The sequence below is a fragment of the Capra hircus genome, unplaced genomic scaffold, assembly GCF_001704415.2.
Source record: "Capra hircus breed San Clemente unplaced genomic scaffold, ASM170441v1, whole genome shotgun sequence".
NCBI classification, from domain to species: domain Eukaryota; kingdom Metazoa; phylum Chordata; class Mammalia; order Artiodactyla; family Bovidae; genus Capra; species Capra hircus.
This window is the reverse complement of record NW_017189666.1, coordinates 1-13,909: the sequence shown is the minus strand read 5'-3', so window position 1 is coordinate 13,909 and position 13,909 is coordinate 1. Positions and strand designations below refer to the sequence as shown.

At 50.2% G+C, this 13,909-nt stretch overlaps 2 protein-coding genes across 3 annotated transcripts; both read left to right on the top strand.

Moving 5' to 3' along the window:
• Positions 1-2,231: 2,231 nt before the first annotated feature.
• On the top strand, positions 2,232-3,629 carry RETN (resistin). 2 transcript variants are annotated; one of them, XM_005682406.3, is made up of 4 exons: positions 2,232-2,357; positions 2,521-2,648; positions 2,999-3,076; positions 3,376-3,629. In XM_005682406.3, exons 2-4 carry the CDS (start codon positions 2,531-2,533, stop codon positions 3,507-3,509), a joined length of 330 nt encoding a protein of 109 aa, XP_005682463.1. In that variant the 5' UTR covers positions 2,232-2,357; positions 2,521-2,530; the 3' UTR covers positions 3,510-3,629. The 2 variants fall into 2 exon arrangements, with proteins under 2 accessions (XP_005682463.1, XP_017900133.1); XM_018044644.1 differs by lacking the exon at positions 2,232-2,357 and having other exon boundaries at positions 2,426-2,648.
• Positions 3,630-11,386: 7,757 nt separating this feature from the next.
• On the top strand, positions 11,387-13,876 carry MCEMP1 (mast cell expressed membrane protein 1; the record flags this gene model as incomplete). Its single annotated transcript, XM_018044643.1, is given in 7 exon segments — positions 11,387-11,461; positions 11,749-11,838; positions 12,402-12,530; positions 12,691-12,741; positions 12,821-12,967; positions 13,276-13,344; positions 13,466-13,876. Coding segments are annotated over 7 exon segments (555 nt in total). The 5' UTR covers positions 11,387-11,409.
• Positions 13,877-13,909: the final 33 nt, after the last annotated feature.

Genomic DNA, 13,909 nt, shown 5'->3' with positions numbered 1-13,909 from the left:
TGGACTTTGAATTGCACATACTCTTCCTATTTCACTAAATGTTAAATTTCTGTCAACGATTTAAAAATGTAAACACTGTTTGGCAGTCCCTCGAAAAGTTAAATATAGAATTGGTATAGTCACCATAGTGAAGTTGCTCAGTCATGTCCGACTCTTTGCGACCCCATGGACTGTAGCCTACCAGGCTCCTCCCTCCATGGGATTCTCCAGGCAAGAGTACTGGAGTGAGGTGCCATTTCCTTCTCCAGGGGAATCTTCCCGACCCAGGTATCCCACATTCCAGGCTGACGCTTTAACCTCTGAGCCACCAGGGAAGCCCACCAATTCCACTCCTGGGTTTAAGGACCCAGCAATTCCACTCCTGGGTTTAAGGCAAAAATAACTGAAAGCAGTCACTTGAAGGATACGTGCAGTCCCAAGTTCAGAGCACTATCTTTGGCAACAGCCAAAAGGTAGAAACAGGACTTCCCTATGGTCCAGTGGTTAAGCATCTGCCTGCTGACGCAGGTGACACAGGTTCGATCCCTGGTCGGGGAAGATCCCACATTCCATGGAGCAATGAAGTCCGTGTGCCGCACGTACTGAAGCCTGCGCGCCTAGAGCCCATGCTCCACAGGAGAAGCCACTGCGATGAGAAGCCCGCGCCTGCAACTGCAGAGCAGCCTCCCTCACCAAAACGAGAGCAAGCCTGTGTGCAGCAACAAAGATCCAACGCAGCAAAAAAAAAAAAAATTTCATTGAAAAGAAAAATTGTTTTTTAAAAGGTGGAAACAACCTAACTGTCCATCAACAAATGGATGACACACAAAATGCAGTATGTACATAATATTGAATATTAGCCTGAAAAAGGAATGAGGTTTTGATCCATGCTACAACACGGATGAATGTTTAAATGTCATGCTAGTGAAGGGTTACGCTAGTGAAGGGTAACTATCCTAGGATTCCACTTATTTGTGGTATGAATAGGCAAATTCATAGAAACAGAAAGTAGATTAGAGGTTACCAGGGGCTTCAGGAAGAGGAAGTGGGAGTTAGTGGTTATGGGTAAAGTCAGTTTAGAATGATTTTTAAAAATTGTGGAAATGGACAGAGGAGATGATTACACAGCACTGGAAATCAAGCCACACTCCCCTTAAAGACTCTAGGAAAGAATCAGTTCTTGAGTTCTTCCAGCTTCTCGTGGCTGCTGGCATCCTTTTACTTGCGGCCACAACAGTCCAGTGTCTGCCTCGGTGGTTACTCCATCTGAGTGCCGATGAACTGTACACTTGAAAATGGTACATTTTATGTTATGTGTGTTTTACCACAGTATTTAAAACATCCATATTGGAAACAAAAACAAACCAAAACAATGTAAAAACCATTCTTAGCTCATGGGTTGTACAAAAATAGATGGTGGGCAAAGCTCCCTGGTGGTCCAGTGATTAAGAGTCCGAGCTTCCACCGCAGAGGGTACAGGTATTCCATGCCTGGTTGGGGAACTACACCCTGCATGATGCATGGTGTAGCCAGAAAGAAAAAAAAAAAAAAAGATGGTGGGCTAGATCTAGCCCATGGGCCATAGTTTGACAACTTCAGCTGTCCATTATTCCTTTGAAGAAATAAATCGTGGTTTTATTTTCTATCGTGATAGGCATTTGGGAATGAACATGGCATGTAGTTCTCTTTTTAAAATAATTATTTCTTTGTTTATTGGCTGGGCTGGGTCTTCACTGCTGCCCTTGGACTTTCAAAAGTTGCAGTGAGGTGGGGGCTCCTCTCTAGCTACAGTGCTTGGGCTTCTCATGAGAGTGGCTTCTCTTGTTGCCGAGCACAGGCTCTAAGGTCGAGGGCTCAGTATTTGCAGAATGTGAGTTCTGGGGGTGTGGTGCACGGGCATAGTTGCTTTGAGGCCTGCGGGATCTTCCAGGATCAGCAATCGATCTGGTGCCTCCTGCATTGCAAGGCAGATCCTCAACGACTGGACCACCAGGGAAGCCCAGCGTGCAGTTCTTACACAAGGACCTGACTCTGGTCACATGTGTGTGCCCTCCCACTGCTCCATATAAGCTGGTTTCTCTCCCTGCTCTTCTGACTACGGTTCCTGGAAGTATTCCACCAGGTACTATCTTCTGGACCAGCCCCCCAGCCTAGAGGTGGGCAGGGAAGGCTCTGGAAGGCGGAGTCTGTGGCAATACTAGGTCCCTGGACTCTACCCTGGGGGCTTCCTCTTAGCCCCGGATGTGGGAAGGGAGGCCCAGGATGCCAGGGGTCTTAGCCAAGACAGGAAGCTGCACACCCGGCAGCCTTAAAGAAGGAGCGGAGGCAGAGGCGTGGAATTAGTGTTCAAAATTTGGCCTGCTGAGTCCACAGAGAGGGTAAGTGACAGCTGCTCCTGCCTGTAGGGGCAAACCTGGGTCTCCAGCCCCATCCTCAGTTGGGACCCACAGCTCCCAATCCCATGTGCTCTGTGGGTCTGAGCTTCCCCAGGATGGGGAGAGGTAGACCCAGCTAGGGGGTCTCTTGGTTTTTTTCTTGCAGCACCTGCAGGATGAAGGCTCTCTCCTTCCTCTTCATCCCAGTCCTGGGGCTGCTGGTATGTGGCCAGTCACTGTGCCCCATAGATAAAGCTGTCAGTAAGAAGATCCAGGATGTCACCACCTCCCTAGGTGAGAACCCTCCCACCAACCTCAGCCAGGCCCTCAGGGGCCCCTCTGATTCCTGACATGGAGTGAACACCAGGCCAGCCCCAACCCCAACCAAATCTCAACCCCAAACCCAACCCAACGCCAATCTCCACCAGTCTCCACCTCTAACTACAGCTCAAAACCTTCTTCCCTCCAAAACGCCCACCCAGGACAGAATCCTTGGAGGTGGGGAGTTCCCCACCTACTGGGCCATCCCCAGGGGCATTTCCTTGACCCTCTGCCCATCTCCAAAGCACCAGGGACGAGGCAGCAAGAGAAGGGTATTGGGGCAGCTTGGTCTCACAGTTACTTTGCATCACCCCTTCCTGCAGTTCCTGAGGCAGTAAGGAACATTGGCCTGGACTGCCAGAGTGTCACCTCCAGGGGGTCCCTGGTCACCTGCCCTTCAGGTAGGTACAGAACTCTGTTGTCCAGTCTCCCGGCTCTATTCTCAGCACCCCATACCCCCCTCCACTGTGTTTAGGCTCCATTTCTCTAGAACCACAGAGTCCCAGCCTCTAATTCCTTAATATCGTGGTCTGCACTCCTGGCCTTGTCCCTTCCCCCAACTCCCGGGCCCCATTTCCTCAGGACACTGGTGTCCAGGCCCCCAGCCTCGCCGCCACCCACGCTGCCAGCCCCTTGGAAGCCCAAACTCGAAGCTTCTGGCTCGGGGTCCAAGCTCTCTCCTCCTTGCTCCCTCTCGCAGGCTTCGCGGTCACTAGCTGCACGTGTGGCTCTGCCTGTGGCTCGTGGGACGTGCGTGCTGAGACCACGTGCCACTGCCAGTGCGCAGGCATGGACTGGACTGGCGCTCGCTGCTGCCGCCTGCGGATCCAGTAGCCCAGTACTGCGCCTGCGTGGTGCAGGTCTGGGGGGCGCGGCCAGGCATTTGGGGGCGGGTCATATCTCTGAGGGGCTGGGCCAGGCCCCTGCTGGAAATAAACCTCCTTGAGAAGATGATGGGGAGGGCCCGGGCCCTGAGCTGTGTCTTCTGTGGGGTGTGGGTGACTGTGCTGGCGTCTCCAAAAAGAGCAAGGTGCATCAGCACCGGAGGGGTTGGGGGGGCAACCGCAACTTTTCTTCTCCCTATTCCCCTCTCCTGCCTTGTTGTCCACAACTTCTATTTTTGAAAATGGGGCCCTAACTTCCTTTAATGACATGCACACTCAAGGCTCATGGTCTTCGTCAAAGGAGAAGCGAGTGTTAGACTATTTTTGTGGGGGGCCTCTCCGCACGGCATGTGGGATCTTAGTTCCCTGACTGACCAGGTATGGAACCCGTGCGTGGAAACTCGGGAGTCTTAACCACTGGACCGTAAGGGAAGTCCCGTACTGTTACCTTTGAGGCCACCTTGACGGCCACGCGAGGGTCCTAGGCCTCCTGGGAAGTTGCTGGGTTATTCTCCCCGACAGTGATGCCTCTTCGGGGATCTGGGTCTGGACAGGGCAGGAACCACCCCACCCCCACCAACCCCTACCCCACATACGCTCCAGAGCCTTGTCATGAGCAGCCTCGGGGTCAGGGTGCATCCCTATTCATCGCTGTACCCAGACACCTGAGCTCCACCCCTCACTCCCCACGTGCAACAGGGACACTCGTTCCTACTCCTCATGAACCCTCAAATATGACAACACGCGTAGGGGACTTGTTGGCTCTTTGGTATATCCTGCTTAGAAGAGAGAATGGCACATTGAAGGTGCTCAGGAAATGTCCATTGAATACACAACCAGACACACAGGTGGATACACCCCCTGGGTACAACATGCTACGCCTATATACACAGTGACATATGGCCTTGTGCACACAAAACACACAACCCGGTTCCCGCGGTCACACAAGGGCGCCACGCCCTGTAGACACACACATGCCAACTGCGGGGAGGGAGCTGGGGACACAGGAACTCTCGTGTGCCTCGGATGGACTCTCGTGCCTTCAACATCAAGTCCCCATCCCAGCCTGGATGACGCTGGTCTCAGTCTGGAGTCAATGCCCCAGAAGAGAAATTCTCAGCATCACTGGGGGCACAAATCCAGGTGATTCAAGGTCCAGTTTCCTGAGAACCCTAACCCAGGAGTCTTAAAATCCAGTCCCTGAGAGATGCAGACAGAGACTTCAGAACACTTGGTGCCCAGGTTTAAGAGGGACTCCAGACTTAAACAGCACAGTCCCCAACAGCACACTCCAGAGGCTGAAGAATGGGTGACAGGGTGGGTTTCTCATTTTCAGGATGATTTGGACTCTTCCCACTGACAACCACCCCCCATGGTGGTACACCACCCCCTCAAGTCTGGTCGCAGTGATCGTGAACTGAGATCACAAACACACCTGGTGCTCATGGAAGCCACTACATGCCAATCCAGGGATTCCCCTCCCAGGTCCTCCCTCTTAAACACTTTGGCTTTGGAGTTGGAGTGGGAACTCCAACAGAGTCGGAAATGTGTTAAGGACCAGAGAGGGCAAGCATAGTACCTTGCCCATCCTGCCCCCTCACTGTCCCCAGACTCTCATGTGAATGCCTCTGTCTTCAAGACCCACAATTGTCCCCTTGCATCTGGACCTCAAGAAGGGCCTCTTTTGAGCTCTCAGTTCCAACACAGTCTTCCTCCTGTCCCAGAGTGTAGACTTCAAAAGGCAAAGCCCTTAGTTAAGTCTCTTTCCTCATTTGCTAACTGCCCAGCCCCCTGTGAGAGGTGAACTGTGGTGCTGGAGAATATTCTTGAGAGTCCCTTGGACATCAAGGAGCTCAAACCAGTCAATCCTAAAGGAAATCAACCCTGAATATTCATTGGAAAGACTGATGCTGAAGCTGAAGCTCCAATCCTTTGGCCTCCTGATGTGAAGAGCTAACTCATTAGAAGAGACCCTGATGCCAGGAAAGATCGAGGGCAGGAGGAGAAGGGGGAGAAAGAGGATGAGATGGTTGGATGGCATCATCAACTCAATGGGTATGAGTTTAAGCAAACTCTTGGAGATAGGGAAGGACAGGGAAGCCTGGCATGCTGCAGGCCATGGGGTTGCAGAGTCGGCCACGACTGAGCGATTGAACAGCAACCCCCTATAGTAGTCAAGACTGTTGGTTGCCAGCCCCATAGACCCCACCTCAACCTAGTTTGAGCTAAAATGAAAGGATATTTTCTGGATTACCTAAATGAGAGGCTCAGGTTCAGAACAACAGACTCAGGAATGACTGAATCCAGGGTTTCAGACAATGTCTCTAGGACTCGAGTCCTTGTCATGTCAGCTTTCCTTAGTGTTGACCTCACTTTTAAGCAAGTTCTCCCCTGTCATGGCTCCAGGTTTATATCCTGGCAGTCTGACAGAACTGGGAAAGAGAGACTGCCCCTTCACCTGGTTAACCCAACAAAAGCCCCAGGCCTGGGTTTCATTGGTTGAGTCTGGCTCATTTGCCCACCCACTCTGTGCCAAATCTTGGTCTTTGATTGGCTGGACCTGGATCATTCTTTAAAGAAAATTCAGACTGTTGCCCCATGAAAGCATCGGGTCAGCCAACCCCATGGAGTCCTCTTAGGCCACCATGACACTGTTGCTTGTGGGTCTTCAGTTCCAGGGCTACCCTTTTCTCCAAGTCCAGAGGGCTGTACCCTGGTTTTGGCTTCATTTCAGTCAGGGAAATGTGCAATGCTGCAGACCTGCCCCCTGTGCCTGTCCATCAGAGCAGAGTCAGTTCCCCATTAGTCCATCTTTTCTGCAGCTATTGTATCATCAGCGGAGGCGAGGCCACGTCTCTCAACGACTGACTTCTTTGTAAGAGGAGATGGAAGAGCTGGCATCTAATTATTGTTAAACTGATCTTCCTTGAGCAGACAAGACTGGCAATACTTTTTGTTTGTTTATACTGCACTGTGTGGCATGTGGGATTTTAGTTCACCACCTAGGGATCTACTACAGCCCCTTCAGTGGAAGCTCAGAGTCTTAATCACTTGACTCAGGAAGTCCCAAGATTGCCAATACTTCAGGCAAGAGAACATCATCCTCACCAGCCAGATCTCGGGGGTAATTCCAAACTTGCATGCATGCTAAGTCACTCCAATTGTGTCCTACTCTTTGTGACCCTATGGACTCTAGCCTTCCAGGCTCCTCTGTCCATGGGATTCTCCAGGCAAGAGTACTGAAGTGGGTTGCCATGCCCTTCTCCATGGGATCTTCCTGACCCAGGGATTGAACACGTGTGTCTTACATCTCCTATGTTAGCAAACAGGTTCTTTACCACTAGCACCACCTGGGAAGCCCAAAGTTACTCAAAATTTAATCACATATTTTAAACCTAAAACATACTCACTTCTCACACATAGGAAGTTTTAATCCAATATTTTCCAAAGGGAGTGTAACAGAGTGGGACCCTATGGGCCTTCCCAGGACAGACGCCAACTCCCCCCATGTCTCTGCCTGTCTCTTGTCTACAGAAAACTTTTATCCAAAGAATAAATGTAATCAAAGAAAATTTAAAAGTGCAGAAACAAAGAAAAATGATCAAACAGAATAAAATAATAATAAACCATTAAACCAAGTCAAAGACATTTAGTCCCTTCTCAAGGGCTACAGATAATACTGTGTCATATGCTTGGAGCTGGTTCACAGTTACCAAATCCCCTGGGTGGGGGAAACTAACTACATGATGAGCAGACTGTAGGCATGACCTAAGCTGCCACATCTTACACAATTTCAAGAACTGGCCTCAAGGAAATGGGAACAATCCAACCCTGGAACTGAAGATTAAGTGCACTTAAAACAATCAAGATGACACTGATCAGACCACTGCATAAGCAACTTCAGGATGATTGTCAGAGCTGAGGTACTGTTTCTGCACACCGCCCGCTCCCTCCACCTATACACTCCTAAAATTCCCCTTAAAGCTCTTGCCCCCTGATCGACAGCTGGGAGATGGCTTTTGGACATGCCGTATGTACACACAAGCAGACGTGCAACTGGAAGTATTCAGGTATGTACACACACACACACACACACACACATATATACACACAATGGAATATTACTCAGCCATCAAAAAGGATAAAGTTCTGCCATTTGCAGCAACATGGATGGACTCAGAGGGTGTTATGTTTCGTGTGGGATTCCCAGGTGGCTCAGTAGGTAAAGAATCCACCCACAGTGCAGGAGACGTGGGCTTGATAGCAACCCTCTCCAGTATTCTTGCCTGGAGAATCCCATGGATAGAGGAGCTTGGTGTGCTACAGTCCATAGGGACACAAAGGATAGGACTTGGCTGAAGCACCTGAGCGTGCACACACGCACATGCTTAGTGAAGTAACTCAGATAGAGATACAAATAGTTGTAGGTCATGTTAGTGTATGTTATCACTCTTGTGTGGAATCTAAAAACAATGTTTAAAGGAATGTATGTAACAAAATGGAAACGGACTCAGAGACAGGACAAACTAGTGGTTACCAGCAGAGAGAGGCGAGAGAAGAAGGGCAATGTAAGGGCAAGAGATTAAGAGATACAAACTAATATGTATATAGTAGATTAGCAAGAAGGATATATTTTACAGTACATGGAAATATATCCATTATTTTGTAATAACTTTAAATGGAGTATAATCTACAAAAATATTGAACCAAAAATATTGAACCACTATGCTATACACCTGGAGCTAACAAAATATTATAAGTCAACTACATTTCAATTTTTAAGAACCCTGCCAGGACTTCCCTGGTGGTCCAATGGTTAAGGCTCTGTGCTCCCAATGCAGGGAGCATGGGTTTTATCCCTGGTCAGGAACTAAGATCTAGGTCAATGCAGCCAAAAAAAAAGGAGGAAAAAAATCTGCCCAAAACCCACATGTGTTTCACATTATATTTACTTCTAACAGAAGGCAACTGCTCTAGACTGAAAGAGAAAATTCCTTGTATACTTCAGTTCAGTTCAGTTCAGTCACTCAGTCGTGTCTGACTCCTTGCGACCCCATGAATCGCAGCACGCCAGGCCTCCCTGTCCATCACCATCTCCCGGAGTTCACTCCGACTCACGTCCATTGAGTCCGTGATGCCATCCAGCCATCTCATCCTCTGTCGTCCCCTTCTCCTCCTGCCCCCAATCCCTCTCAGCATCAGAGTCTTTTCCAATGAATCAACTCTTCGCATGAGGTGGCCAAAGTACTGGAGCTTCAGCTTTAGCATCATTCCTTTAAAGAAATCCCAGGGTTGATCTTCAGAATGGACTGGTTGGATCTCCTTGCAGTCCAAGGGACTCTCAAGAGTCTTCTCCAACACCACAGTTCAAAAGCATCAATTCTTCGGTGCTCAGCCTTCTTCACAGTCCAACTCTCACATCCATACATGACCACAGGAAAAGCCATAGCCTTGACTAGACGGACCTTAGTCGGCAAAGTAATGTCTCTGCTTTGGAATATACTATCTAGGTTGGTCATAACTTTTCTTCCAAGGAGTAAGCGGTCTTTTAATTTCATGGCTGCAGTCACCATCTGCAGTGATTTTGGAGCCCCCCAAAATAAAGTCTGACACTGTTTCCCCATCTATTTCCCATGAAGTGATGAGACCAGATGCTATGATCTTTGTTTTCTGAACGTTGAGCTTTAAGCCAACTTTTTCACTCTCCTCTTTCACTTTCATCAAGAGGCTTTTTAGCTCCTCTTCACTTTCTGCCATAAGGGTGGTGTCATCTGCATATCTAAGGTTATTGATATTTCTCCTGGCAATCTTGATTCCAGCTTGTGTTTCTTCCAGTCCAGCGTTTCTCAGGATGTACTCTGCATAGAAGTTAAAGAAGCAGGGTGACAATATACAGCCTTGATGTACTCCTTTTCCTATTTGGAACCAGTCTGTTGTTCCATGTCCAGCTCTAACTGTTGCTTCCCGACCTGCATACAGGTTTCTCAAGAGGCAGGTCAGGTGGTCTGGTATTCCCATCTCTTTCAGAATTTTCCACAGTTTATTGTGATCCACACAGTCAAAGGCTTTGGCATAGTGAGTAAAGCAGAAATAGATGTTTTTCTGGAACTCTCTTGCTTTTTCCATGATCCAGTGGATGTTGGCAATTTGATCTCTGGTTCCTCCGCCTTTTCTAAATCCAGCTTGAACATCAGGGAGTTCACGGTTCACGTATTGCTGAAGCCTGGCTTGGAGAATTTTGAGCATTACTTTACTAGCCTGTGAGATGAGTGCAATTGTGCGGTCGTTTGAGCATTCTTTGGCATTGCCTTTCTTTGGAACTGGAATGAAAACTGACCTTTTCCAGTCCTGTGGCCACTGCTGAGTTTTCCAAATTTGCTGGCATATTGAGTGCAGCACTTTCACAGCATCATTTTTTAGGATTTGAAACAGCTCAACTGGAATTCCATCACCTCCACTAGCTTTGTTCGTAGTGATGCTTTCTAAGGCCCACTTGACTTCACATTCGAAGATGTCTGGCTCTAGATTAGTGATCACATCATCATGATTATCTGGGTCATGAAGATCTTTTTTGTAGACTTAGCCTCATTTTAATCCCCAGTTTTCAAGGTCAGATAGACATAAGGAAAGCTGTAAAGATACCTAGACAGAGTAGAGACAGTGTGCGCACATGAATATGTACAAGCATGCAAATGACCACGCCATATGTACACATGTACAGATGTGCGAGTGGGGGTATTCAGAAGTGTGAGTGTGCAAGAGTGTGTGTGTGGGTCTGGGTAGGTGAGCCGATGCGTGGATGAGTGTGAATGTGTTTCTGAGTGTTCCTTTGCAGGGGGTCTCCAGGTGGAAGGGGAACTGCTTTGGGATTAGGTCAAGGTGACATCTGGCCTCAGTCCCAGATGTGGGAGTGGACTTCCAGTGGTTAGCCCCATTGCTTCATATCCATTCTTCTCCTCCAAAGGGCCTTGGAGAAATAGAACTCTGGGTGGAGCTGAGGGGTGGGACTAGGGCAGAGGGAAGGTAGGTGTGGGGACCTAGGAATCTTGCCCCAAAAGGTGGGGTGCCATAGTATCTACCATGAGAGCAAGAGATGGGAGGATGAGCTTCACCCAGGTGGACACAGATACACACAGAGCTTCCTGTAAAGTTCCTGACTATCCTATTTCAAAATTATTTTTATTGAATATACTCGACCCATGACTTTATGTAAGTTTACGATGTTCAATATATTGATTTGATACATTTTTCGATTGCAGTTTGACGATCCCCATGGAACTCAGGTCTCCTGCATTGCAGGCAGAATCTTTATCATCTGAACTACCAACAGGGCGTTAGTTAACACCTCTTCCACAAATTGCTGACCATCTTGTGCTGTTTCTGGGTCCGTGTGAATCTCTTCTTGTCCCTCCTGAGACCTCTGGTCTCCTAAGACTCCGAGTGGGGGCTACTCTCCAGTTGCGGAGGGAGGGCTTCTCACAGCGGTGGCTTCTCTTGTGGGCCCCAATACTTGTGGCTCCTGGGCTCTAGAGCACAGGCTCAATGGTTGTGGTGCAGGGGCTTAACTGCCGGATCTTCCCGGATCAGGGATCCAACCTGTGTCTCCTGCGTTGGCAGGTGGATGCCTAAGACTCCCGATGAGCCGGGGTTTGGGTGAGGATGCCCCCAAGGGTGGGGGGTTCCTGGATCCCTGAAAGCAGGAAGCCTACATTCTGCTTCCTCTCCTCCACCTCAACCCAGAGATTTCCTCATCTCCCCAGACACTTTCCTGTGGGTGGGGCTGTGTGAAGACAGATTTGCTGCCGGGGGCCATAGAGACTGAGGAAATCTACATAAACCAGAAGGTCAAGATGCAGGCGGTAGCCTTCAAAGACAAGAGACGGGGATCCGCAGGCAATAAAGGTTAGGCACCTCGGGCGAGGTGGGGAGAGGTTGGGATGGGAGGAGCGAGGAGCTGAAAGTGAAGGTTGGAGGGCTCCTCCCCCGCTCCCCAAAATGTGTGTGTGTCACCCAAAGGCTCACACGCATTAAGATGAAGATCAGAGTTCCCTACTCCTTATCTTTGCCCCAAGAAATCTGTTGTGTGGAGGATTCAGTAAACCAAGATGTCTGAGCTTCCTCTCCCATACTCACCCCTGCCCCAGAGCTCCGGGCAGGTTTCCTCAAGCCTCTCAATGACTTGCCCACAGCTGCAGATGACCCTAACTATGAGAACATCACCTTTACCTTCAAAAACCAGAACCAGCCAAAGGGCAGTCATTCACCACCCAAGAACAAGGGTAAGCAGCCGCCCCCTGCCCCCCAGCCCCTATCACACGGCCCTGGGAGAGGTCTGTGGGAGGGCCCTGCAGGGACAAAGGGCAGTGTGCGAAGCTCAGGGTCAATGGTGTGGGGGTGTGGTGGTGTCGAGGCTTTGTGTGACAGTGGCGGGGGGTAGCTGGGTAGGCGATGATGAAGAGGACAATGTGATTGTGCTGGTGGAGGTGTTGGTGAAGCTCTGGGTGTCGGTGGTGCTGGTGGATTGGGACGGGATCATCTAGACAGAGCTGATGAAAGTGTTGATGAGGTCCTGATGACCTGTTGATAGGGACAGTGCTGGCAAGAACAAGTACTGATGCTGGTGATGGGGTCATACGAGGGCATCATGGGGACAGTGCTAAGGGCCACTACTGGTGGTGCTGGCTGGGGTGCATGCTAGGGGCAGTGTGTGATGGCCACAGCTGCTGATGGTACTGAGAACAGTAGGTACAGGTGAAGAGCTGTCAGTGGTGTTAGAGTCAGTGCCGATGGGCTGAGCAGCGGTGTTGGGCCCTGGAGATGAGCTGTCCTACCTCTATCCCAGTGCCAGCCGAGTCCAGGCCACCCTCAGACACTGCCCAGGGACACCACTGGTTGCCTAAAGCCATGATGAGTCTGAACACCTTCTTGACTCTGTCCTGCATGGTCCTCTTAGCTGTGGTCCTGGTGAAGAGTGAGTGGGGTGTTTCTGCTGGCGGAGGAAGGGGCTGGGGGCAGTGGGGAGGGGTCCCCAGAAGCTGGGGAGGCCCAGTGCTGCTCCTGACTGCAGAACTCGGGTGATTCCAAAGTTTTTCTAAGGTTTTCTTGCCCCCTGCCCCACACATCCTGAACAGATTCCGAGATGTCCAGGGAGCTGGTGGTCTTGAAAAAGGAGCTCTGGAACGGTGAGGGGAAGAGCTGGGTCGGGGTTGGGGGAGTAGGGGGAGTGAAAGTGACTCTGACAACTCCAATCCACACCCTTAGTCTCCGCTTCGGTGCAAGAGTACCAGGAAGAGCAGAAGACTCAGTGGGGCAACGTGGAACAGCGTGTCACGGCAGCCAAGCAGAGCATCGACACAGTCATGAGGAACGTCCAGGAAGGGAACCCGAAACGGAGGCAGCTGGCCACAGGTGCCCTGGCAGACCTCCCTGGGGCGAATATGCCTCCGTGCCCAGTACTGGGTTGGGTGCTGAGGAATCTGGGGAGGGGACAGCAGGGGTCCTTCCCTCCCCGAGCACAAGGTTTGGAGGGGTGACGGATGTCATCCCCGACAAACACACCCCGAGTCACTCAGGGAGTATATATATGCTGCTGGGAACTCCAAGTACATTGGGATTGTGTGACATCTTTTTCAGGTTGGGGGTCGGGCAGGGAAAAGGCTTCCAATAAAGCTAAGAGTGTCCCATCTCAGCTTTTTCCTGTCTCCCCACCACTCCAGTCCCAAACATAGACGAAGTCAAGAAAACACTACAGGAAATCCTCAATATACTGAAGACGTCAAAACCAAGTAAGCTGGGGACAGGGGCAGCAAATGAGGGCGGCCCCGAATTTGGCTCCAGGTTCTCTTCCAAGAATGGGATCTGTATGATCTCGGGTCTCCATCCTTCACCACAGCCCCTTCTCTGCAGGTCCCACACCTCAATGAGTGAGAAAATCTCACAGCCCTGGCTGCACCGTGGAGGAATGACAGCACTTCTTCCTAGAAGAAGGAACATGGGGACCCACGCTGGTCTGAAGCTGCCCTTCCTCCCACATGTAGAAAATCGCATGTCTTGCGAATGAGTGTTGTGGAGCTGCATGTGTGCATGTGCGTGCGTGTGTCAGGGTAAGCTCTTCAAGGAGGGTGGGTATTTCAGTGTGTTGCACAGGAAGGTGTTGTGGGTGAATGTTGATGGTGAGTGTGGTGTGCTTCCGGGTCACTGTGCATGGGCATACATACACGCGTGGGCTGTGGCATGGCGTGAGTGTAGTTCGTGTCACTGTGTGCGGCTGTGGGGACCACAAAGGCGTGTCACTGTAGGTGTGGGTGTCGGTGACACTGTAGTTTGGTCACCACGTGTTGTTCACCGTCT

Bases quoted from the DNA above. Each gene is read 5' to 3' on its own strand.
- RETN (XM_005682406.3), top strand. From the start codon at position 2,531: ATGAAGGCTCTCTCCTTCCTCTTCATCCCAGTCCTGGGGCTGCTGGTA. The intron at 2,649-2,998 runs GTGAGAACCCTC...CCCTTCCTGCAG, and splicing joins GGATGTCACCACCTCCCTAG to TTCCTGAGGCAGTAAGGAAC. The intron at 3,077-3,375 runs GTAGGTACAGAA...TCCCTCTCGCAG, and splicing joins CCTGGTCACCTGCCCTTCAG to GCTTCGCGGTCACTAGCTGC.